The 25,254-nt window shown below is 50.3% G+C and overlaps 3 protein-coding genes across 8 annotated transcripts in view; all 3 read right to left on the bottom strand.

Annotated features, from left to right (window-relative positions):
• The window catches only part of LOC118315799 (sodium channel protein type 4 subunit alpha B-like), a 29,967-nt gene extending 29,264 nt beyond the window's left edge, over window positions 1-703 (bottom strand). For both annotated transcript variants that reach the window (XM_035643385.2, XM_035643386.2), the window contains exon 1: window positions 423-703. In XM_035643385.2, coding sequence (XP_035499278.1) covers window positions 423-505 — 83 coding nt within the window. In that variant the 5' untranslated portion in view covers window positions 506-703. The remainder of the gene's footprint in view (window positions 1-422) is intronic.
• Window positions 704-1,042: 339 nt separating this feature from the next.
• On the bottom strand, window positions 1,043-17,617 carry nup160 (nucleoporin 160). Of its 3 annotated transcripts, none has more exons than XM_047333375.1 (34): window positions 17,463-17,617; window positions 16,063-16,171; window positions 15,569-15,779; window positions 15,211-15,433; window positions 14,822-15,012; window positions 14,496-14,732; window positions 14,277-14,374; window positions 14,057-14,141; window positions 13,914-13,982; window positions 13,752-13,835; window positions 13,473-13,643; window positions 10,792-10,891; window positions 10,510-10,675; window positions 10,216-10,355; window positions 9,924-10,084; window positions 9,341-9,477; window positions 9,094-9,161; window positions 7,470-7,620; window positions 6,219-6,288; window positions 5,968-6,066; window positions 5,781-5,900; window positions 5,505-5,600; window positions 5,291-5,385; window positions 4,969-5,065; window positions 4,778-4,883; window positions 4,386-4,546; window positions 4,193-4,253; window positions 3,949-4,059; window positions 3,708-3,831; window positions 3,483-3,584; window positions 2,283-2,424; window positions 1,995-2,120; window positions 1,448-1,543; window positions 1,043-1,222 (listed from the first exon to the last, which is right to left on the bottom strand). In XM_047333375.1, exons 1-34 carry the CDS (start codon window positions 17,551-17,553, stop codon window positions 1,139-1,141), a joined length of 4,182 nt encoding a protein of 1,393 aa, XP_047189331.1. In that variant the 5' UTR covers window positions 17,554-17,617; the 3' UTR covers window positions 1,043-1,138. The 3 variants fall into 3 exon arrangements, with proteins under 3 accessions (XP_047189331.1, XP_047189332.1, XP_047189333.1); XM_047333376.1 differs by having other exon boundaries at window positions 1,448-1,540; XM_047333377.1 differs by lacking the exons at window positions 1,043-1,222; window positions 1,448-1,543 and adding an exon at window positions 1,650-1,893.
• Window positions 17,618-19,866: 2,249 nt separating this feature from the next.
• LOC118315800 (fibroblast growth factor receptor substrate 2-like) overlaps window positions 19,867-25,254 on the bottom strand; it is a 6,763-nt gene continuing 1,375 nt past the window's right edge. Inside the window, exons 2-7 of one of the 3 annotated variants that reach the window (XM_047333234.1) lie at window positions 23,905-23,988; window positions 23,735-23,826; window positions 23,147-23,333; window positions 22,433-22,567; window positions 21,952-22,115; window positions 19,867-21,347 (exon numbers count right to left, since the gene is read on the bottom strand). In XM_047333234.1, coding sequence (XP_047189190.1) covers window positions 20,304-21,347; window positions 21,952-22,115; window positions 22,433-22,567; window positions 23,147-23,333; window positions 23,735-23,800 — 1,596 coding nt within the window. In that variant the 5' untranslated portion in view covers window positions 23,801-23,826; window positions 23,905-23,988 and the 3' untranslated portion in view covers window positions 19,867-20,303. Of the gene's footprint in view, window positions 21,348-21,951; window positions 22,119-22,432; window positions 22,568-23,146; window positions 23,334-23,734; window positions 23,827-23,904; window positions 23,989-25,254 lie in introns of all 3 variants that reach the window. The other 2 variants (XM_047333232.1, XM_047333233.1) reach the window with 2 other exon arrangements.

Below are 25,254 nucleotides of genomic sequence, written 5' to 3'. Positions count from 1 at the left end.
AGAGTCAAGAGAGACAGAGAGTCAGAGAGTCAAGAGAGACAGAGTCAAGAGAGTCAGAGAGTCAGAGAGTCAGAGTCAAGAGAGACAGAGAGTCAGAGAGTCAAGAGAGTCAGAGAGTCAAGAGAGTCAAGAGAGTCAGAGAGTCAAGAGAGTCAGAGAGTCAAGAGAGACAGAGAGTCAAGAGAGTCAAGAGAGACAGAGAGTCAGAGAGTCAAGAGAGTCAGAGTCAAGAGAGTCAGAGTTAGATTGATTGATACAGAAACACTTTCATCTGCAGTTTTAATATTCAAATAATCTTTTTTTTGAGTAACACGGTAACACAATACATGTTCAAACTGTGTTGTTCTTGTGTCATCAGTGGAAACTAAACTCTGGTTTGTGTTATTGATCTGCTCTCAGACTGTGTGTGTTGTCAGACTTACAGTTGTGAAGGATCAAGTCTCATCTGATTGGTCTTCAGATCTTCTCTGCTCCAAAAGTCAAACCACGTCTTTCTGCTCATCATGGCTGCAGCTACCTGTCTCACCACCTGTCTGACTGTCTGTCTTACCACCTGTCTGACTGACTGTCTGTCTCACCACCAGACTGACTCTCTGACTTGTCGTCTTCCTTCATCTGTTGTTTCTCATCTCACTTCAGTTTTTATCTGCAGACGTCCAGAGTCTTACGTCTGCAGGGTTTTCACCGAGACTGTCGCTACGGTAACTGGTTATCGACCGCGTCGCTGTCTCAACTGCAGCTCTGCATGTCTCTGCTCTGTTTTTGGCTTCAGCCTTTTATCCATCACACAAAGACAGACACACACGAGGACATTATGTTCTGATTTCTGTATCTCACAGATTCCCAGAGGTCAGACTTCCTGTTGTCCAAATGTCTTGATGGGAACAAGATGTCATGTCTTTCATGAATGAAACTCATTCATGATGCCCCCCCCCCCCCCCACTGTGCTTAACAGCACTTATCAAGTTTAAATCTTCAGCAGCATCGACAGAGACGGTTGAAAGCAGCTGTTCAATATTATAATTCAGTGACGACAGTGAAATGAAGGAAAATCTTTAATTTCATCACAGTCGAGTAGAAAAGATGATTATTACAATATTCATGTAAAAACAAAAACAGTGTGAACAACGGACGGTTCCTATCGAGTGGCGAGTCGGCGTCTCGTCATTTGATCTACCAGCTGATGATACTCGTCCAGTTTGTCTCGAACGCTGTTGTACATCTGAAAACAGGAAAACAGTCATGAGGTTTGATTCCCTTTCGTAGTCAATAACCAATCAAATGTCACCGTGACGATGAGGCCTGATCTACGAGCAGCTCAGTTCACACCTCAGCCTCACTACTATGTTCACATCATATAAACATATATATATACAATAATTTCAGATGGAGATCAATAAATCCAGAGTACGTATGTACTCGCGCGCGCACACACACACACACTCACGCTGCTTTTGGTCTGAGTGTCAGCGAGCGTCTGCAGCAGCTGATCGATGGACGTGTATGGAAGCCAGGCGGACGACCAGGTCGCAGACAGCGGCTTCTGAAACACACACCACAACATTACACACACACACACACACACACACACACACACACACACACACACACACACACACACACACACACACACACACACACACACACACACACACACACACACACACACACACACACACACACACACACACACACACACACACACACACTCTGCAGGTGCACCTGTACTGCTTTCTGATTGGACAGAACAGATCATGTGATCAAAGGTTGCAGTTGAAGGTTCGTTTTATCCTTTTTTCCATAACGAGTGATCACTCCTCTCTCCTCTCTAGCCTCTCCTGCCGCCATCCTTCTTTAGGCTGTTATTATATCCAATGGAGGTGTCGGAGTCCGCTGGTGGATTAAGCACGATTGGGGGGCATACTCTAAATGTTTACTAAGTTTATTTTATGGTAAATTGTATTTCAAGTAGTTGTACTTGATAGTAGTATTACCTGGATTCCAAAGTACTGGTGTCCTCTCCCCAGCAGAGCATCCACGTACTCCAGCACCAGCTCCGCCGCAGCTTCCAGCAGGTCAAAGTTCAGGTAGAGTCGCAGCAGAGATGCAGCATCAACAGCCTGACGAGCACAAAGCATGATGGGAAACAAAGTCACAGAAAACTGTGAACAAACTATTTCATTAGTGAAACAAAGACAATCAGATTCATAGAAACAGAATCTACCAATGAAAACCAAGGGGAGTTGTGTCACAACCTCCCCCCTCATTGGCTGATCTCTCACCTTGTATGATTTGACCAGCCAATCAGGCAGCGGGGCTCCATGTGACAGCAGCTTGTTGATGACACAGCGTTGGTGTTGTCCATTAGAGGAGGGGTACCTGTCCAGGTAGGAGGAGAGCAGCCGCCACGCCTCGTCTGCAGCGCTGAGGACAGAAGAACAGAAACTTCTTGGGTGAGGAGCCTGGGCCCTGGTAGGTGAGGGGCCTGGGCCCTAGTGGGTGAGGGGCCTGGGCCTATGGTAGGTGAGGGGCCTGGGCCCTGGTAGGTGAGGGGCCTGGGCCCTGGTAGGTGAGGGGCCTGGGCCTATGGTATGTTATGAGCCTGGGTCTATGGTAGGTGAGGGGCCTGGGTCTATGGTAGGTGAGGGGCCTGGGCCCTGGTAGGTGATGGGCCTGGGCCTATGGTATGTGATGGGCCTGGGCCTATGGTAGGTGATGGGCCTGGGCCTATGGTAGGTGAGGGGCCTGGGCCTATGGTAGGTGAGGGGCCTGGGCCTATGGTAGGTGAGGGGCCCGGGCCTATGGTAGGTGAGGGGCCTGGGCCTATGGTAGGTGAGGGGCCTGGGCCCTGGTAGGTGAGGGGCCTGGGCCTATGGTATGTGATGGGCCTGGGCCTATGGTAGGTGAGGGGCCTGGGCCTATGGTAGGTGAGGGGCCTGGGCCTATGGTAGGTGAGGGGCCTGGGCCCTGGTAGGTGAGGGGCCCGGGCCTATGGTAGGTGAGGGGCCTGGGCCTATGGTATGTGATGGGCCTGGGCCCTGGTAGGTGAGGGGCCTGGGCCCTGGTAGGTGAGGGGCCTGGGCCTATGGTAGGTGAGGAGCCTGGGCCTATGGTAGGTGAGGGGCCTAGGCCTATGGTAGGTGAGGGGCCTGGGCCTATGGTAGGTGAGGAGCCTGGGGCTATGGTAGGTGAGGGGCCTGGGCATATGGCAGGTGAGGGGCCTGGGCATATGGCAGGTGATGAGCCTGGGCCTATGGTAGGTGAGGGGCCAGGCCCCTGGTAGGTGAGGAGCCAAGCCCCCGGTAGGTGAGGAGGCGGGCCCCTGGTAGGTGAGGAGCCAGGCCCCCGGTAATTGAGGGGCCTGGGCCTATGGTAGTTGAGGGGCCTGGGCCCCTGGTAGGTGAGGGGCGAGGCCTGGAACAACCTGATTAACCTGCTGCCACAGAGAACAACCCTGATAATAGGAAGAATAAAACAATAACCTGGATTCTTTGGTGTTGACGACAGACGACAGCTGATTATTAGCCAACCAGCTCCAGGCTTCATTTTGAGACTCCTCCCCCCCAAACTGAAGCCTGATGCACCTGAGCACAAATACACACCATGACACACAAACATACAAAGTCAACATGTGTCCGTCACAGAGTGAGACAGTAAAACCACCAGGTCTCAAAACATGATGTGTGAGCAGAACCACCAGAACTAACTTGAAGGCCAGACCCTCGAAGACCGGAGTCAGGTTCATCTTGAACGTCTGACAGAGAGACAGAGCTGAGTCAAACAGTCCTGTTTGGACCAGCAGGGCCACCATCTCCACCGCTGACGCACTTCCTATAGACAGATCATGTGACATTAGCTGTATGGTGTGCAGACGGACAGCAGGTGTGTGTGTGTGTGTGTGTGTGTGTGTGTGTGTGTGTGTGTGTGTGTGTGTGTGTGTGTGTGTACCAGCGATGGCAGCAGACGGCAGGTGGTGTTGGGCGAGGGTGAGGCGGCTGCGGGAAAGAATGTACTCCTTCTCCAGGTCCTTGAGTTCCAGGATGTCCACCTGACGTTTGACTGCAGCACGACACAAACAGTCAGAGAACATCAGAACATCCAGTACTTCCTGTCTGCGGTTCCCCATGTTCCCCTGGAACAACCTGCCGTTACACAGTTCGTCCACCAGATGGCTCAATACTGAGGTGCTAACCTGGTTCAGAAGAAAACTCCCCGTCAGAGTTTCTCTTCGGTGACGCTCCTGCACGCTCGACCTGCAGACAGACAGACAGACAGACAGACAGACAGACAGACAGAGACACGCACGCACACACTTATTTTCATCAACAAGACTTCAAACTAAAAACTCCATTGTACACACAGAGTGTGTGTGTGTGTATGTGTACCACGGCTCCGGAGGCGGGCTGGACGATCCAGGCGTACTCTGGTCTGATGAGGCGGAGACAGTTGAGTGCAGCGAGGTAACAGTTCACCTGTTTCTGAAGACCAAGACGAGTCCGGACCTCACGGCCCAAACGCATTGCCAACTCAAACATGACGGTCCCCGCTGCGCGCGCACGCGCACGCGCACACACACACACACACACACACACACACACACACACACACACACACACACACACACACACACACACACACACACACACACACACACACACACACACACACACACACACACACACACACACACACACACACACACACACACACACAGGTCACATGATGAGACGTGGAGGTGTGAGACATGATATGTATATGATATGTACAGTAACTGTACCCTTCCTGTAGTTGTGTCTGTTGATGTGAAAAGCGTAGAGCAGCTCGTAGTAGTTGTGCGTCAGCAGGTCCAGACCTCGGGCCCGAGACTCGATGATACTGACGACCTGATGATACAACACAATCAGTTAGAGACGTCTTCACATCTCGATCCATCTGAGGCAGGTCAGAGGTCAGAGGTAAAGGTGTTACCTCATCATGTAGGTTGACGTAGGAGAACTGGACTAAATCCTGGAGCTGAGAGCGTTCACACAGAACCACCACCAGCTGACGGAGGCAATCTAGCTGCCTGGACGACAAGAACCAGACTTCACTTTACACACTGAGTAGGTAGGGGGGGGTGTGTGTGTGTGTGTGTGTGTGTGTGTGTGTGTGTGTGTGTGTGTGTGTGTGTGTGTGTGTGTGTGTGTGTGTGTGTGTGTGTGTGTGTGTGTGTGTGTGTGTGTGTGTGTGTGTGTGTGTGTGTGTGTGTGTGTGTGTGTGTGTGTGTGTGTGTGCGCGCGCGCGTACGTACATGCTGCTCTCTGGGTTCTGTGTGAGAGCTTCGTAGGCTTCACTGTTGTGTCCCAGGTCCAGATGATGTTTGAAGACTCGTGTCCACAGAGCAGCCTGAGGACATGAAGACATACGATAGACATGCATAAACTGTTGGTGAAGTTTTATTAAAACACACAAGCTGACATCTGTAACAGGTCACACAGGTCTCAGGTTACACACAGGTGTGTTACCTGGCTGCTGACGTCACTGGCAGCCTCTGTTATGGCCAGAGAGGCGAGTTGGATGACCAGCTCCGGTAGGCCGACGTCCTCCAGTAACCGCAGCACCTGAACACAAACACGAGAACTTTACAAACAATCTACAACACTCAAGGAAGCAGAATATTTTAAATGAGCAACATATGAATCAACAATCCTCGACATTGATCTTCAGTCAAGAGGAACGTATACCTGCTGCATCATCATCATCATCATCATCATTATAATAACTCACTGGTGCATTCATACCTTGTTGAAATACTGTAACCTCGGGGTGGAGGAGGCCTCTTCGTCCTCCCCACCCGTCAGTCTCAACAGAAACTCCTCCTTCTCCACCTCCGTCACCGCCTCCTGGAAACACTGCAGCGCCTGATGGAGAAACCATGATGTCACTCTCTGCAGTGGTGAGAACATGCACTGTGGAGGCCACACCCACCTTCTGACCCTCGCCGTTGGCCAGGTAACACTGACCCAGCATGAAGCGACAGGATCCGATGTTCACCTGACACCAGGGACCAATCAGCCTCACGTACTCCTGCAAACACATCATCATCATCATCATCATTATTATTATTATCAGTGTGGAGGGAAACAGAAATGTATCAAGTTAAAACCAACGTCATCATCACAGACCTGAAGATTCATTATTATTATTATTATTGTTAATAATAATAATCATCATCCCACCTGTAGCTGTGTGTACTGACAGTTCGCCATCAGACACTCGGGGAACTGGAAACCAGGGTTACTGGGCCAACTGACCGGAGGTGGTCAAGACTGAAGAACACAGAGCCTTAACTTATACTAATAGATTATATATAGACATTAATACAGTAGCGTGTGGAGGTTACAGCGGTTACCTTACGTTAATATATATATATATATATATATATATACCGTAATTTTCGGACTATAAGGCGCGCCTTTTCCCCCATTTTTCGACCCTGCGGCTTATATAACGGTAGGGCTAATCTATGGATTTTTACAGCTAACGGCCACTAGGGGACCTCCCAAATCTATGGATTTTACAGGTTACAGTCCACCAACTTTAACTCTACGGGCTCTATGACCAGTCCGCGGTCCACGGTTAAAGCAGTGGATCCTGATGGCGTGGAGGAGTGTCAAAACATCCACGATCACCAACGGGTTCCGAAAGGCTGGACTGCTGTGTGATGAAGAGGAGGACGCCGCCACAGGCTCAGCTGAGGCCCTTCAGAGGCTGTTCAATTCCGACAGTGACGAAGAGGAGTTCGTTGGTTTTGAGAGCGACAACGAAGGAGAGAGGAGAGTGGCTGACGAAGCCACCCTGAATCTGTTCGTTTCCGACACTGAAGATGAGGACTTTGGTGGTTTTAGTACATTATGCAAATATGCAACTTGTTTGTTGAAATGTTAATAAATGGGAGCTTCCTCAAGCAGCCATCTCTTTCCCGACAATCCCCTCTGTGCACGAACTCTTACATATGGTAATTAAACATTAAAACACCTGCGGCTTATAGTCCAGTGCGGCTTATAGATGTACAAATCATTTAATTTAGCTGCTGCGGCTTATACCCTGGTGCGCCTTATAGTGCGGAAAATACGGTATATATATTAATACAGTATATGGAGGATACAGGTGTTACCTTATGTTAATATATTATATGTTAATATATTAAATATATTTATTAATACAGTAGCGTGTGGAAGATACACTGTTAACTAAAGTTAATATATTACATATATTAATACAGTCGCGTGTGGAGGATAAGCTGTTAACTTATGTTAATATATTATATTTGTATTATATATATATTATATATATTAATACAGCAGCGTGTACAGCTGTTAACTTATGTTAATATATTATATATATTTTAGTACAGTAGCGTGTGGATGATACACTATGTTAACTAATGTTACTAAATTATATATATTAATAGAGTATATGGAGGATACAGTTGTTGAGCGAGCAGCGTGACCACGCTGGAGATCATGTGACTCCACTGGAGCAGGGAGTTGTTCTGCTGCTGACTGAAGATCTGAGACATGATCGTCCTCCTGGACACCGTCTCATAAAAGAGCTCCACCACCGTCTGAGGACAGAGCACTGAGGAGAGAGAGAGACACTGAGGACAGAGAGAGACACTGAGGACAGAGAGAAACACTCAGCACAGAGACACGCTGAGGACAGTGACAGACGCTGAGGACAGAGAGAAACACTCAGCACAGAGAGAGACGCTGAGGACAGAGATATACACTGAGGACAGAGAGAGACACTCAGCACAGAGACACGCTGAGGACAGTGACAGACGCTGAGGACAGAGAGAAACACTCAGCACAGAGAGAGACACTGAGGACAGTGAGAGACACTGAGGACAGTGAGAGACGCTGAGGACAGAGAGAGACACTGAGGACAGAGATACACACTGAGGACAGAGAGAGACACTGAGGACAGTGAGAGACGCTGAGGACAGAGATACACACTGAGGACAGAGAGAGACACTGAGGACAGAGATATACACTGAGGACAGAGATATACACTGAGGACAGAGAGAGACACTGAGGACAGTGAGAGACGCTGAGGACAGAGAGAGACACTGAGGACAGAGATACACACTGAGGACAGAGAGAGACACTGAGGACAGTGAGAGACGCTGAGGACAGAGATACACACTGAGGACAGAAAGAGACACTGAGGACAGTGAGAGACGCTGAGGACAGAGATACACACTGAGGACAGAAAGAGACACTGAGGACAGTGAGAGACGCTGAGGACAGTGAGAGACGCTGAGGACAGAGAGAGACGCTGAGGACAGAGAGAAACACTCAGCACAGAGACACACGCTGAGGACAGGGACACACTGAGGACAGAGATACACACTGAGGACCGAGAGAAACACTCAGCACAGAGAAAGACGCTGAGGACAGGGACACACTGAGGACAGAGATATACACTGAGGACAGAGAGAGACGCTGAGGACAGAGAGAAACACTGAGGACAGAGAGAGACACTGAGGACAGAGATACACACTGAGGACAGAGAGAGACACTGAGGACAGAGATACACACTGAGGACAGTGAGAGACGCTGAGGACAGAGAGAAACACTCAGCACAGAGAGAGACGCTGAGGACAGAGATACACACTGAGGACAGAGAGAGACGCTGAGGACAGAGAGAAACACTCAGCACAGAGACACACGCTGAGGACAGGGACACACTGAGGACAGAGATACACACTGGGGACAGAGAGAAACACTCAGAACAGAGAGAGACGCTGAGGACAGAGATACACACTGAGGACAGAGAGAAACACTCAGCACAGAGAGAGACGCTGAGGACAGAGATACACACTGAGGACAGAGAGAAACACTCAGCACAGAGAGAGACGCTGAGGACAGAGATACACACTGAGGACAGAGAGAGACACACTGAGGACAGAGAGAGACACTGAGGACAGAGAGAAACACTCAGTACAGAGACACACTGAGGACAGTGAGAGACGCTGAGGACAGTGAGAGACACTGAGGACAGTGAGACAGATTCTCAGTGGGACACAGACAGACAGACCGACAGACAGACCTGATCTGGTGGACAGAGCTGGAGAGTCAGAAAGCTCCAACACTGTGAGGTGCTGTAGGTTAGCATCTCTGAAACAACACCAGGTCAAAGTCAAGGATTAATCCATTACCTGTACAGATGTGTACCTGTACAGGTCTGTAATTGTGTGTGTGTACCTGTGCAGGTGTATGTGTGTATGTGTACCTGTGCAAGTGTACCCGAGTGTGTACCAGTACAGGTGTTAGTGTGTGTGTGTGTGTGTACTCACATCGTATCCATGGGAACGGAGGAGGCCAGACTCTGACTGACATGTTTGAGGAGGTGATAGGAGGAGAGGAGTTGAGAGCTCCGAGGAATCAGGTCCTGCTGCAGCTGCAGCAGCTGAGCCCCGCCCCCCAGGAACACCTGGACACGCGCGAGCACACACACACACACACGCACACACGCATACACACACACAGGTCGACTCAGTTATGATGAATCTGATCATAATGTTTGATATTTAGTCTGAACATAAACAGGAAGTGATCAAGTTCACTGTTGACGATGATCAAGCTGATGATGAAGTGATGTCATCACTCACATATAGATCATTGTGTGGATCATAGTTGTAATAAAACATAAAGTATCTATTGATCTTTAATATTTCTCTCTTTTCTCTGAACTCTTTTGTCCCCAGCAGGATCCTGTAGAATGATGTCGCTGGTTTCCACTCATCTGATTGGTAGGTAGTTTCACCAAGAACTTAACCAACTGCATCAGTTACCATGGTGATTCCCCCCGGTGACAAGTAAAGCAGCTTCATACGACCAATTGTCTCAGAGTGTGTGTGTGCGTGCATGCGGGCCTACGTTGTCTCCGAGGCGCAGGTAGAGTTTCTGCAGGATCAGTAGGTCTCTACAGAACAACGCTCTGGTCATGGTCATGTGACTGACAGCCTGACAGACGAGGGAGAGGGCGGAGCTACTGCTGTACAGCTGAGAGAGGCGGAGCCTCGTGTTCAGACTCTGACCTGCAAACACAGATTTGGGAAAAGACTGACGTTCCTGTGTGTGTGCGTGTGTGTGTGTGTGTGTGTGTGTGTGTGTTTGCGTGTGTGTTTTGGGGTGTGTTTGGGGGTGTGTATGTGTGTGTATAAAGTACCAGGTGTGATGGCTCCTCCCCCTGTGACCTCTGACTCCACCTCTGTCTCCAGGTCCATCTCCCTCAGCAGAACCATCATGGCCGCCATTGGGTGTCGGACGTCCTGCAGTTTGTTCTGAATGTCCTCGATAACGTTGTCACTGCAGAACAGAACAATGTTATTGATCTGATCAGGTTCTATTGATCAGCACATAGTCAACAACTGGTCTGTCCTACGAAGTGAGGTCACTGGTTTGTGATTAATGGCTGACCTGTGTAATAATGATCAATACAGATTATTGATGAATGTCTGACCTGTCGTTGGACAGCAGGTTCTCCAGGACGCCGTCAGCTGCTCTCTCTGGTGACTCCAGATGTTCCAGAGTTTTTTCCATTTCGTACGACATTTCTCCAGAAACTGCATCACTGACGAGTCGCAGACACTGAACCAGCTGCAGGATGTCACGGCCCAGCTCGGGGTCTGAGACACACACACACATTATACACCGACACCATCAGAGAGAGAGAGAGACACACACAGAGACAGACAGACAGACACACACAGATGTTGTGTTGGAGGTGATGGAGTGTGGTTACCGTCGGTGATGAGCGTCTCCTCTTCCGACATCAAAGACTCGTCGCTGCACAGATACAGATGATCGACAGCAGAACAAGGAAGGAGGAAGGAAACCAGACCCTGGAACACAGAACCAGGGCTGGGACGACTCATCGACTACATAAATTCGTCGACTCAAATAATTTGCGTCGATGAGTCGCCCCAAACAACTAGATTAACTCTTGTCCCACACTCCAGTCCAGTGGTGGCGTTTGTTTCGGTGCAGAAGGCTGCGAAGGCTTCAAGCTCTGGGTTGCAGGCACGGCGTTTAACACACTCCTCGTACTGCGGTTTATGTTGCTGTTGTAAATGGTGGTAGAGATTCGTCATGCTCGAACTTTTAGTTGCAACCCGTTTGCAGGATTCTCTATACATCTGAAACTTGGAATCCATCTCCAAATGATCGAGCCAGTATTTGTAATAATCTTTGGCTGCTTTCCTCTCGTTTGTGTCTGTTTCCGTGTTGATGCTGCTGCAGGCCTTGTTTGTGGGTGTGAGTAAGTGGGTAGGTGAGGGGCTCAGAGAGGAAGAGGGGCGGGGCCAGGCGAGGGACAGACAGGGAGAGGAGAAACAGGCGAACTGGCGGCTCCGTGAAAGAAACTTATAACGTTATTTTAACGCAACATAAATCTCGATATCCACGATATTGTCTTATCCTATATCGTGTTTGAAATTATATCGATATTTAAAAAAAAACCTCTATATATCGCCCAGCCCTACCAAGGAGTCTAAAGCACGCGCGAGTCAGAGGACTCGCTACTCAAAGCACAATGAAAGTGAGGGCAGGCGTGCGCCAGTTGAGGTGGGGCTCCGGGCGCACCACCGGACAAAAAAATGAATAGTTAGATTAGTTGATAAAAATGATCGCTAGATTAATCGTTTGAAAAAGAATTGTTTGGGACAGCTCTAACCAGAACCATCACACAGGAACCTCCTCCCTCTCCTCCTCCCCCTCCTCTTACCTTCTCTCACCTCATCACCTCCTCCTCTTACCACCTACCCCCCCTCCCCTCGCCTCCTCCTCCTCTTACCACCTACCCCCCTCCCCTCACCTCCTCCTCCCTCTCCCCTCACCTTCTCTCACCTCATCACCTCCTCCTCTTACCACCTACCCCCTCCCCTTCTCACCTCCTCTTACCACCTACCCCCCCTCCCCTCGCCTCCTCCTCCTCTTACCACCTACCCCCCTCCCCTCACCTCCTCCTCCCTCTCCTCTCACCTCATCACCTCCTCCTCTTACCACCTACCCCCTCCCCTTCTCACCTCCTCTTACCACCTACCCCCCTCCCCTCATCTCCTTCTCCCTCTCCTCTCACCTTCTCTCACCTCATCACCTCCTCCTCTTACCACCTACCCCCCTCCCCTCGCCTCCTCCTCCCTCTCCTCTCACCTTCTGTCACCTCATCACCTCCTCCTCTTACCACCTACCCCCCTCCCCTCGCCTCCTCCTCCCTCTCCTCTCACCTTCTGTCACCTCATCACCTCCTCCTCTTACCACCTACCCCCCCTCCCCTCTCCTCCTCCTCTTACCACCTCCTCCTCCTCCCCCTCCTCTCACCTTCTCTCACCTCATCACCTCCTCCTCTTACCACCTACCCCCCTCCCCTCGCCTCCTCTTACCACCTACCCCCCCTCCCCTCACCTCCTCCTCTTACCACCTACCCCCCTCCCCTCACCTCCTCTTACCACCTACCCCCCTCCCCTCGCCTCCTCCTCCCTCTCCTCTCACCTTCTGTCACCTCATCACCTCCTCCTCTTACCACCTACCCACCCTCCCCTCTCCTCCTCCTCTTACCACCTCCTCCTCCTCCCCCTCCTCTCACCTTATCACCTCCTCCTCTTACCACCTACCCCCCCTCCCCTCTTACCACCCCCCCCTCCCCTCACCTCCTCCTCCTCTTACCACCTACTCCTCCTCCCCCTCCTCTCACCTTCTCTCACCTCATCACCTCCTCCTCTTACCACCTACCCCCCTCCCCTCGCCTCCTCTTACCACCTACCCCCCCTCCCCTCACCTCCTCCTCTTACCACCTACCCCCCCTCCCCTCACCTCCTCCTCCCTCTCCTCTCACCTTCTCTCACCTCATCACCTCCTCCTCTTACCATCTACCCCCCTCCCCTTCTCACCTCCTCTTACCGACTACCCCGCCTCCACTCACCACCTCCTCTTACCACCTACCCCCCCTCCCCTCACCTCTTCCTCTTACCACCTACCCCCCCTCCCCTCACCTCCTCCTCCTCCTCTGACCACCTACTCCTCCTCCCCCTCCTCTCACCTTCTCTCACCTCATCACCTCCTCCTCTTACCACCTACCCCCCTCCCCTTCTCACCTCCTCTTACCACCTACCCCCCCTCCCCTCGCCTCCTCCTCCTCTTACCACCTACCCCCCACCCCCCTCGCCTCCTCCTCTTACCACCTACCCCCCCTCCCCTCGCCTCCTCCTCCCTCTCCTCTCACCTTCTCTCACCTCATCACCTCCTCCTCTTACCATCTACCCCCCTCCCCTTCTCACCTCCTCTTACCACCTACTCCTCCCGCCCCCTCCTCCCTCCTCATCACCTCCTCCTCTTAGCACCTACCCCCCCTCCCCCTCCTCTTACCTCCCCCCCCCCCTCCCCCTCCTCTTACCACCTACTGCTCCCCCTCCTCCCTCCTCTCACCTTCTTGAGCAGACAGACCAGTCCCGTGTGGTGGCTAACGGTCAGACCCAGAGGAGTGGAAAGAGACTCCTGGTACTGAAGACAGCAGGCGTAGAACCTGGACCAGAACTCCTCCTGCAGCTGACGGTACTCCACCTGAGAAAACTCAAACTCTGTCACACTGCTCTGCAGCTGCAGGAGAGAGGAGATATGGGGAGGAGGAGATAAGGGGAGGAGGAGAGGAGTCAGTGGATCATGTAAATCACAGCAGCTCCTTCCAGACGGACCCTGGTCAGTTACCTGACTCTCCACAGCCACTGTCACCTCCTTCTTCAGAGTCTCCCAGGAAACGTCAGAGATTCTCTCTGAGTCACGACGGAAGATCTAAAACACACAACATCATCATCATCATGACATCATCACCGTGGATCTGTCTGGTTCTGATCAGACATCGGTTCTCACCTGTAAAGCTTTAACTATGGCTGAAGCAGTGAAGCGAAGAGGAGAAAAGAGAATCTCCAGGTATGTCTCCTGTGAACACAAAAGACAACAGTCAGTTGTCTGGTTACTGGTTTGATCTAAATGTTAGTCTGGTCTGGTCTTACTCTGGGGTCCTGGTCCACTCCGATGTGGACCTCTTCCTCTGGTGGAGGCTGAACAAACACCTGGTTCCACTGACCTGCTGAGTTACTGTAACACAAACAGTTACAGTCAGTTAAAGTTAGTTAGTGTCAGTTGCAGTTACAGTCAGTTAAAGTTACTGTTACAGCTGGTTACGGTTACAGTCAGTTACAGTTGTTGTAAACAGGTACGTAAGTGACTCACTGTTCAAAATTGATGTATTTGACGACCGTGGCGTTGGAGTCGTCGACCCACAGAGCCCAGATGTCTGTGGACGTCAGATGGAAATCTACCAGAGTATCCTGAAGAGAGGGTTCAACAACATATATCATAATATATATATATACTTTATTAATATAACTGCAAGTGTCAGTACACACAAAACTACCTGTGTGATGTGGGGACCGTGTGGGGACAGTTTACCTGTGAGGTGAATAGGGTGGAGATGTGCTCCAGGCTGTAGCGGTTGTTGTCGGTGGTAACGAGCTGCAGGACGGTGAACTGTCCTCGCTCAGGTACGGCCAGGTAAACGGCCAGACAGAGGCCGGTGGTGGGGGAGAAGGCGAGCCTCAGACGGTGACTCTGACCCAACAGGCGCTTCACTCCTTTACAGGATGGCATGTACTCCAACACGTCCACCTCCAGCAGACACGCCTGCTCCTGCAAACGGGATCACAACACGTGTTCTTAACATGATGCATCCTCACCGTGATGACATCACCGTGATGACTGTGCGAGCGGAGTCTGACCCTGAACGACCACATGCGTAGCCGGTGATCCTGACACAGGGCGAAGATGAAGGAGTCTTCCTCCAGCTCTCTGACCACCAGACTGAGGGCTACATCCGCCCCACTCTGCTCCCCACGGATCGCTGTGGGCATCCAGCCCGACAACCTCTGCATCACGGAGCTTCTCTTCAGGTCCACCATCGACACGCTGCCTGCGGGGAGGGAAACACGCTCTCTACATGTATGATCTGACAATCTTCATCAGTCCAAGATGTGTTCATCGCGATCCAAACATGATCTGTGATGTTCTGGAACAAGACCGCTCCACTCCGCCATGTTTGTCTCCTGGACGTGACGACAATGAGACACAGACGACGGTCTTCAGACGTTGTCATGACGATGATATTTACCTTGTGTGTCGTGAGGGGGCAGCGTGAGCACCATGATGCCCCCTGCAGGTGAGGCCAGGGCGTAGTGAGCCTCTCCCCGTTGACTAAGCCAGGCCGTGGACGTGCTGGGACTCCCCGTCTGTCCAGCCGAGCCGGGGACGACGGCGCTGTGCGAGGGGTCCTGCAGACTCAGCTTCCCCACATCAGTGAAGACGGACTGCATGTGGTGCTCGGTCAGCAGTTCCTGGAGAGGACGTGTATATACATATATATATATTTATATGTGCTATATATTATGTCCATCTACTGATCAGTTGCTGAAATAATTTTTGATCAGTGGCACATTCAGGGAACGAAGCTTCACACTCATCGTACTCACGCTGCGGTACATGCGAGTGGGGTGTGGCAGTGCCAGCCTGTGAATGCTCTGATTGGTGGAGATGAGGATGATGACATGGTCGAGCGTCTCCTGGATGTTGACCCCACCGGGCAGGACGGTGCAGTGGGCGAAGCGGAGTTTGACGACATTGTTGAGCAGGTTGGCATCCAGAGACTGTTCCTGCAGCGTCACCGTGTCTCCTGACGTGGACCTGCACACAGTCACAGTCCTTACCCATTATACTCCAAGAGGATGGGGTCAGCAGCTCACCTGACCACATGCAGCTGGAAGTAGCTTTACTACAACTTCTTCACAATAAAAGCTTTTATTGTGAAGCAGCAACAGGAACAGGATTGATTAACCTGAACACACACACAGAGCCTGATTTTCATCAAGTGCGACTTGAAATCAACTGCAATCAGGTAAACTACACAGGATCTACCAGAGCTTTCCACAAGGTGTGTGTGGACCAGGCAGATGGTGACATCACTCACCAGTGAATGAATCTGTTGCTGGTGACCGACAGCAGCTTCCCACTCTCCTCATAGTGAAACGCTCCGGCGCTATCTGGAAACTTGAGGCCAGCAGGGGGCGCAGTGAGACCTGAGGCAGAGACACCATCACACCATGATGTTGCATGTTGATCAGCGTCATATTGGGTTTTTGCAACCAGACTTAGAATTGGGGGCATGGCCTGACTGAGCCCGCCAATGCATGTCCCACACCTGCATCCAGCTGTCAATCACACACTTAATGGTCTTTGTGACTGTAACTGGACAATAATGTACTAAGTGAACATCATGTGTTGAAGAAGACTTGAACCATAAGCTGATGTTATAGATATAGAGAAGTGAGAAGTCCAGTCATGTTCTCACAGTCGCCCTCTGCTGGTCAGAAAACAGAACACCGGCTTCACGCACACTTAGCTTCACTTTCAGGTTCCAGTGACTACGTCCATAGTCGTCTAATGAGACTGGATTATGATTATTTATGATTTAAAAAAAACATATTGACCAACTACATAGAGAAACTACATCAGCATGTCGTGCTGCTTTCTTGTAAATTGATACATTTATTGACGACTAATTACCAAAGATCTCAGTTCTGTCTCTGAACTTCAGGAACAGGAGTCACGTGACTTCTGTCTTCTGTTGTGGCGACTCTCAGTAGACAGCTCTGACTACGTGTATTTGTGGCACCGTCCAATCAGTGTACAGTTGCAGGTGTCGGTGGACGAGCGCACAGTCAGACCATGCCCCCAATTCAAAGACCAGTTTCAAAAAACAAACATGGTGCTGACTCACGAACCAACGGGTGACGTCAGAGACAGACAGAGAGAGAGAGACAGAGAGATGCAGAGAGACAGACAGACAGACAGAGACAGACAGAGAGACAGACAGAGGGGTCCAGGACGGTTTGAACCACTAGGCGTCATGAGTCATGTTCAACACATGATATGATGCATTTCAATAAACTGTGACGTCACAGAACGAGTCTGTCTCTTTGAACAGCAGCTCGACAGTTTCAACCTCCACACGTGACGTCACAGTGATTGACAGTGGAGCTAATGCTAACGATCTGAAGCTAGCGGCGGAGACGGAGAGACGTTAACACTCCGTGTCTCCGGCTCAGAAGCCAACGGAGGTTAATGTACCGGTCAACCGTCAGACCGTTACACACGAACTTAGCGCCGGGCCCCGTTAATCAGACCCGCTTCAGCAGCGTGGTGCCGCTGCTAGCCGCTGCTAGCCGCTGCTAGCCGCTGCTAGCCGCTGCTAGCCGCTGCTAGCCGCTGCTAGCCGCTGTTGACATGTCGTCGCAGTCAACTCCCGCGCGGACACGAAGGAGAGTAAACGTGAGCGCGGCGGACAGAAGAGAGACGGACGAAGTTTACCGAGATCCACCGTCACTTCTCTGAACCGCTGCACAGTTTCCCGCTCAAAGCCGCAAATCTCCACGAAGCTACGCTCCAGCACCGCCGCCATCTTCTCCTCATCGACTGTGACGTCACAGGGTCAAGGGGCCGCGCGCTGAGCCTTCAAACATTTAAAGACACAGAGCGCACACACACACACACACACACACACGCGCGCGCGCGCACACATAGAGACAAACACGCACGCACACGCACGCGCACACACACACACACACACATATATATAGAGACACACACACACACACATATAGAGACAGAAAAACACACACACACACACCGCGACAGACACAGACACAGAGACACAAACACACATAGAGACACACACACACACATAGAGACACACACACCCTCATGTTTAGAGACACACACACACACACGGCGACACGCACACACACACTCACTCACTCACACTCACTCACCAACACACACACACACACTCACTCACTCACACACACTCACTCAATCAATCAATCACTCAGTCAGTCAGTCAGTCACTCACTCACTCACACACACTCACTCACTCACTCAATCAATCAATCAATCACTCACTCAGTCAGTCACTCACACACACTCACTCACTCACTCACTCACACTCACACACACAGAGACGCACGCACGCACGCACGTACACACACAACATACACACACACACTCACACTCACACACACACTCACTCACTCACTCACTCACACACACACACACACACACACACACACTCTCACTCACTCACTCACTCACTCACACACACACAGACACGCGCATGAAGCACACACACAGACACATACATAGAGACACAACACAGCGACACTTACACACACTCACTTACACACGGTTCTGTGGGGACCGTCACTTTTCATTTTATATTCGCTTCCTTTAAGCAAAATGATCAGAAAGCACCAGTGATCTTCTGCTGCGGCCCGACGACGTAACCAGTTGTGACAATTTTTTTAATTTCAGTGATTTTACTTGAATGTCACATTTTATTTAATGTCTCACTTGGTGTTTGTTTGTAATACGTGTGTTTGTATATTTGATCATCTGCAGAACGAGGTTCCTCACTCGTCAGTGTTTGGTTCTTACCACGTCTTGTAACTTTGGTCAACAATAAAGATGCAGTTGTTTATATTTATTATCTGTTGTTTCATGTTTTGTAGAAACCTGGGGATGTTTACAGTTTTATCGTCAGAAAAGAAATATGTAAATATTACTTAAGAAAACTTGTTACTGATTGTTTGATAATTGTGTTGACTGCTGGCAGAACTCCCATAATGCACCTCTCTCCTTCGTTTCCAAAGCTGCAGGATCTTGATCTGATGTGACTCAAAAATTATTATTATTTCTCTTATTAACTGGTACTGCTGTTGTCATTAATAAGATTACATCTAGAAACATCAATAATATTATTATTGCTTACATCATGTACGTGGACAACAGACTTGGTAGAATAGATATGATTATGAAATAAACACACGCTTTTCATTGTTGTTATAACAATCGGTTCATCGATCGGTTCATCTGACGATTGTTAATCAATTCTGACGATCGATTCATCCACAATGGCCGACTTCCTGTTGGTGGGAGGTCACGGCTTCCAGTGGCTTTGTTGTGGGTCCTGACACGATACACTTGACAACAAAATTTTGTAAATCTACATGAAAGTTAAAGGCATTGACTTTGAAAAGTTGTAGCGGGTCCTATAGTCACATGGACACTGTTCACATGACAGCCAAGTTTCGTGAGATTTCAAAGCATTACAAGTCCCTCAAATGTTAATTGGCAATAATGCGTTCCCATGGCAACAGCCTTTGCGAAAAAGCACCAAATTGAACACTAAATAAAAACTGGGTGACTTCCTGTTGGACTTTGAAATGTTTTAGGGGGCGCTATGTAGCCATTTTGACACAATCAGACGAACAAACCATTTGACATCTAACAATTCGCCACTGTCATCACTCCTGACCCTTTTCATGAGACTCATCATCATCCTAAATCCCTCAAACACAAACTCGTATTTTAGTGGCGAATAATGCATCGCCAAGTCAACAGTTTAATACATAGCCATAAGTTTCTCAACATGACATCATCAATGTGTCATATGCAAGCTGACCAAATTTGAGGTGGATCTGGTCAAACTGCCAGGACATGTTACTTCCTGATGCCAGCAGGTGGCGCTGTGACTGATGCTCAATATTGACCAGTACTGATGTGAGAAAGTTCAGAGCCTCAAGTTAGAGAATCATTCATATAATAATAAACAAAGCAGTTTGATCGATTCGTCTGATGATCGATCCAATTCATCGATCGTCAGACGAAACGATCGTGAAGAACAATCACAAGAGAAAAACACGTTTGAGTTGAAAACTTGTGCAAAAAAATACAAACTATTAATTTATTATCAAAACTAATTCTGATGAATGTCGAGTTCATTGGTCCATTAACATTCATTAGTTGTTGGATAAATTTCAATTAATAACAAAGAAGTTTGGTTCATTAAAACCTGGTGTTTGTCAGAGGAAGTGACATCATCATCACGAGACGGGACAGGAGGCGTGTCCTCCGCTGATACAAATAAAACAGACATTTATTGTGTCCGTGATACTGAGTGACAGCAGCATGTAGTGACTCATATAAAAGATAAATGGAATGCTTTGTTCAGTAATACTGATCTGTACCATAAAGAGTTTATCAACATCAACGCTGCTCTGACGAGTTCAGGGTCCTGAGCAGGCGACCACACTGGAAGTGTGTGTGTGTGTGTGTGTGTGTGTGTGTGTGACACACACAGGGGAAGAGGAAGTGTCACGCCATGCTCTTGGTGGGTAGCTCCGTGCTGTTGTGTCTGGTCTTGCGTGACGTACCGTCGTCTCGTGGCCGGGCCTTCTGCAGGTTGGACATGGCGGCGGTGCGCTCGATGTCGATGAGGGCGTAGAGCTCGGTGCGGCGGGTGGGGGTGGTGGGGGGTAGCGGGGAGGTTGGGGTGCGGGGCGTGTGGGGGTTGCTGCCATCCGAGGCGCCCTTGTTCCCGGCACTGCCGTCCATCTCCACCTCGATGTAGTTGAGGGTCTTGGGCGGCTCCGCATGGCCCGGCAGCGGCGGCCGGCGGAAGTCGAAGTTGAAGATGGTTGGTCCTTCAGCACGGCGTCGAGCCGTGTCCGGCCGGTGAGCACTGAGCGGCGCGGTCACATTCTCTGTGTTGACGTAGTTGTGCGAGGACTCGAGGGCGGCGGACAGTGGGTGGGAGTAAGAGTGGTGCAGCAGGCTGTGGGGGTGGTGGTGGTTGTAGCCATTGACCGACGGCGTCTTCAACACGCCGCAGCTGTTCTCCTCGTCCTCCGCGCTCGGCTTCCTCGCTTCCCACACCGGCGGCAGCGCCGGCAGGTTCTCGTAGTCCAACAGGGCGGTGCGCCGCTGGGCCGAGTTGTTGACATTCTGCAGGTCGGGGGTGAGGGGGGGCGGGCGGTGGCGACGAGGAGCCGTCGATGGATTGGAGGAGCTGTTGGAGTGCGGGGCGGCGGGCTCGGGCTCGGCCGGGGCCTCGACGTGGCCGTTAGTCTCTTGTGGCTCCACATCCTCCGTCAGCTCCTGCTGCCTCTTCTCCTTCTCCATCAGCTGCCTCTGGACAGGGGTGGGGCCCAGCACGAACCGCACCCCCTGAGGCTCCAGCAGCACCTGGGGCTCCGGGGGGGCGGGCGGGGCTGGGGGGTCGGTGCGGACCCTGGGAGGAGGCGGGGGGGTGGGGGGACACTGGGACTGGGGAGAGGTGGGGCTCTCCAGAGGGGTGGTGACGGTCAGCGGGCTGGGCTGGTCATCGAGGAGACCGGTGGTGTTGACGTAGGTGTGAACCTGACACACACACACACACACACACACACACACACACACACACACACACACACACACACACACACACACACACACACACACACACACACACACACACACACACACACACACACACACACACACACACACACACACACACACACACACACACACACACAGGTTCAAGTTCCACTCATTTCCTGAACATTTCTGAACTCTAACAAAGATCAAAAACAATATTTTTATGTTTAATCAGAACTATGATCCACACACTGCTCAATATGTGAGTAATGGCATCACTTCAGCTTCTCTTCATCAGTTTGATCATCATCAACATTGAACTTGATCACTTCCTGTTTGTGTTCAGTTGTTTCTCTGACATGTTGCAGTAACTGAGTCGACCTGCAGGTGTCGGTGTTTCTCCTAATGTCACATTAACAACAGGAAGACCGGCTCAGACCGGTTCCACTCACCAGGAATACAGAACCACATCACTTCCTGGTTCAGGATCTGGACCTGAAGTTACCATGGTAACCAAAGATCCTGCTTCACGATTTAATCTCATCAGGCCAAATGTTTGCAGACAGCAACAGTAACGAGAGTGATGAGAGTGATGAGGCCTCACCGCTTCCTCCGTCACCAGCAGAGGGTGAGTGGACTCCTCCCCCACCGAGGGCAGACGGGTGCTCGCCACAGACGGGTGACGGGTGGAGGGGTGAGACGGGGCCTCACCTACTGAGGGAATCCTGGTCACACCGTTAGGCACCGTGGGAACAGAGTAACCCTGAGCTACTGTGACACACACACACACACACACACACACACACACACACACACACACACACACACACACACACACACACACACACACACACACACACACACACACACACACACACACACACACACACACACACACACACACACACACACACACACACACACACACACGATCCAGGTTTATAAGTCGTATAAATCTAACTAAATTTTATTTTCACTGCTTCATGACGGAAACTACATATTAGTTTGTTAGCTACGATCAGACAACAGCTAACGTTGGCACATGACACTGATACAGTAACGTGTGTGTGTGTGTGTGTGTGTACCTGCAGGAGTGTGTGCAGTCTGGTGGTGTGGCTCCAGAACTGGCTCCTCCACGACACTGATGCTGTGACTGTGCATCACCTCCTGCAGCATGTTGAAGATTTCTTCAGCCCGAGAACATTTGAAGGCAAAAATACCTGGAAACACAAAACAACACACTGTTCTCACACACCTACTGCTACATTACATTCATGTATCAGACCTTTTTGTCCAAAGCGACTTACAGTCAGTTCATTCAACCATGAAAATATGAACCAGAAGTGCAGGAATCAAAAGACATGAACATTTATCCAACAGGCAAAAAACAGCTTCAAGTGCTCATTGTAGAATAGTTTTAAATTCAGGGAGTAAGGTTCAGTCTGAACTCACCTGTTCAGACTGAACCTTACTCCCTGAATTTATAATACAACTTCAAACACTGCTAGTTCATATCTTCATGGTTGAATGAACTGACTATAAGTCGCTTTGGACAAAAGCGTCTGACAACTGAATGTAATGTGATGTCATGAAAACAGACAGGATGTCGATGAGCGGTGGCTCCGCCCCTCACAGTGAGGGAGGAGCAGAGCAGAGTGGACGGGCCGGGTTGAAGGTCGGACCATTTTCTGGATGGGTTAGGGATGTAAGAGCCTGAACCAGTCACAGCAAGGTGGGTCAGGACCAGTGGTAGAATCAGGTGTGTGTGTGTGTGTGTGTGTGTGTGTGTGTGTGTGTACCTTGGCCCGTCTGGCAGCGGCGGCCGCTCTCAAACGAGAACAGGTTGGAGTCGTAGCCATAGCGACGCAGGCACAGGTACGGCCACCTGACGTCGTCACGGCGATGGGTGTGGAGGACGAGCTCGCCGTCGGACAGCTCCATCACACCAGAGCCCAGCTCGTTCCCATCGTCGTCCACATTGATCACCTGCGCGCGCGCGCACGCGCGCACACACACACACACACACACACACACACACACACACACACACACACACACACACACACACACACACACACACACACACACACACACACACACACACACACACACACACACACACACACACACACACACACACACACACACACACACACAGGATGTTGTACTTTATGGTCCAGTTACAGTCAAACTGACCATGAAGCACTTTGTGTGTTTGGGGCGTGGCTACATTGATTGACAGCGGGTACCGTCCAACCGGTGCATGGTTGCAGGTGGACGATGCTCTCTCAGGCCACGCCCCCAATTCTACGCCCGGTTCCAAAAAAACAACATGGCGCCGGTCGACACTGGAGGCTTTAACCGACGAACAACAGACTCAAACTCACCTTGAATTTACTCTGATGATTATCTGGTATTGACTCTTTCTCTGGACAGCTTAAACAGCTACCCATGGCTTCTTCACAGCACCATCTGATGTCTGCAGAACAGGAGAACCACGTCAAGACCCACAGAACCCACAGAACCTGAAGAACACACAGAACAACCTGGACCTCACCTAGATCCTGCCTCCAGTCCTGCTCCCATCCTCAGAGCCCGAGGGAAGCTCATGCTTTAGTTGATCTGCCAACATGAACAGCAGCTTTACACGCACGCACACACACACACACACACACAAACAGATTATCTATCAAACATCATTAATGATCTGCACGTATGCCACATGGTTGAAATATTGCCGACGTCGCGAACGCGTGGCATCAGACCAGGCTCGTCACCAGAATGTCAATTTGTCAGACAATATATGAGGCCAGAACTATTGCAAACGAATGATATTGGGGTTTTTGCTACTGAATCACGTGAGCTTTTATTAAAGGCCTATTGGTCGTTGTGTGTGAGTCACTGAACTCTTCTTCTACACAATTCGTGTCGCTGCCAGTTTCCTGTCGGATGTTAGCATGCTAAGCGCTAGCTCCTATCAAAACACAGGTGGCGGGACATTGATGCGTGACGTCGACCTGGTAGGCGAATAATCTCCCGACAGGTCGTCACGTCCTCAGACAACAAGAGCACAAATTATACTTTTTCTCACGATGCCCGGTAACCACTGGTTCTGCCCGTCTCTCTCTCACTGTCTGTCTGTGTCTCTCTCTCTCTGTCTTCTGTCTCTCTCTCACTGTCTGTCTCTGTCTGTCTGTGTCTGTCTCTTTCTCTCTGTCTGTCTGTGTCTCTCTCTCTCTGTCTGTCTGTCTTCTGTCTCTCTCTCTCTGTCTGTCTGTCTTCTGTCTCTCTCTCACTGTCTGTCTCTGTCTGTCTCTTTCTCTCTCTGTCTGTGCCTGTCTCTCTCTCTCTCTCTCTCAGACCTGAATTATTCTGTTTTTTCAGTTATTTTGTTGTTGTGTGTTTATTTTCCATTTCATTTGTAGAGGACTCTCTGTCTGTCTCTCTCTCTGTCTGTCTGTGTCTCTCTCTCTCTGTCTGTCTGTCTTCTGTCTCTCTCTCACTGTCTGTCTCTGTCTCTCTCTCTCTCTCTCTCTCTCTGACCTGATTTATTCTGTTTTTTCAGTTATTTTGTTGTTGTGTGTTTTTTTTCCATTTCATTTGTAGAGGACTCTCTGTCTGTCTCTCTCTCGGTCTGTCTGTGTCTCTCTCTCTGTCTGTCTGTCTTTGTTTGTGTCTGTCTGTCTCTCTCTCTGTCTGTCTGTGTGTCTCTCTGTCTGTCTGTCTCTCTGTCTGTGTCTCTCTGTCTGTCTCTTTGTTTGTGTCTGTCTGTCTGTCTCTTTGTTTGTGTCTGTCTGTCTCTCTCTCTGTCTGTGTCTCTCTGTCTGTCTCTTTGTTTGTGTCTGTCTCTCTCTCTGTCTGTGTCTCTCTGTCTGTCTGTCTCTCTCGCTCTGTCTGTCTGTATCTC

The sequence above is a fragment of the Scophthalmus maximus genome, chromosome 7, assembly GCF_022379125.1.
Source record: "Scophthalmus maximus strain ysfricsl-2021 chromosome 7, ASM2237912v1, whole genome shotgun sequence".
Taxonomy (NCBI): Eukaryota; Metazoa; Chordata; class Actinopteri; order Pleuronectiformes; family Scophthalmidae; genus Scophthalmus; species Scophthalmus maximus.
The sequence above is the reverse complement of the archived record's forward strand: the minus strand, read 5'-3'. Positions and strand labels throughout refer to the sequence as shown.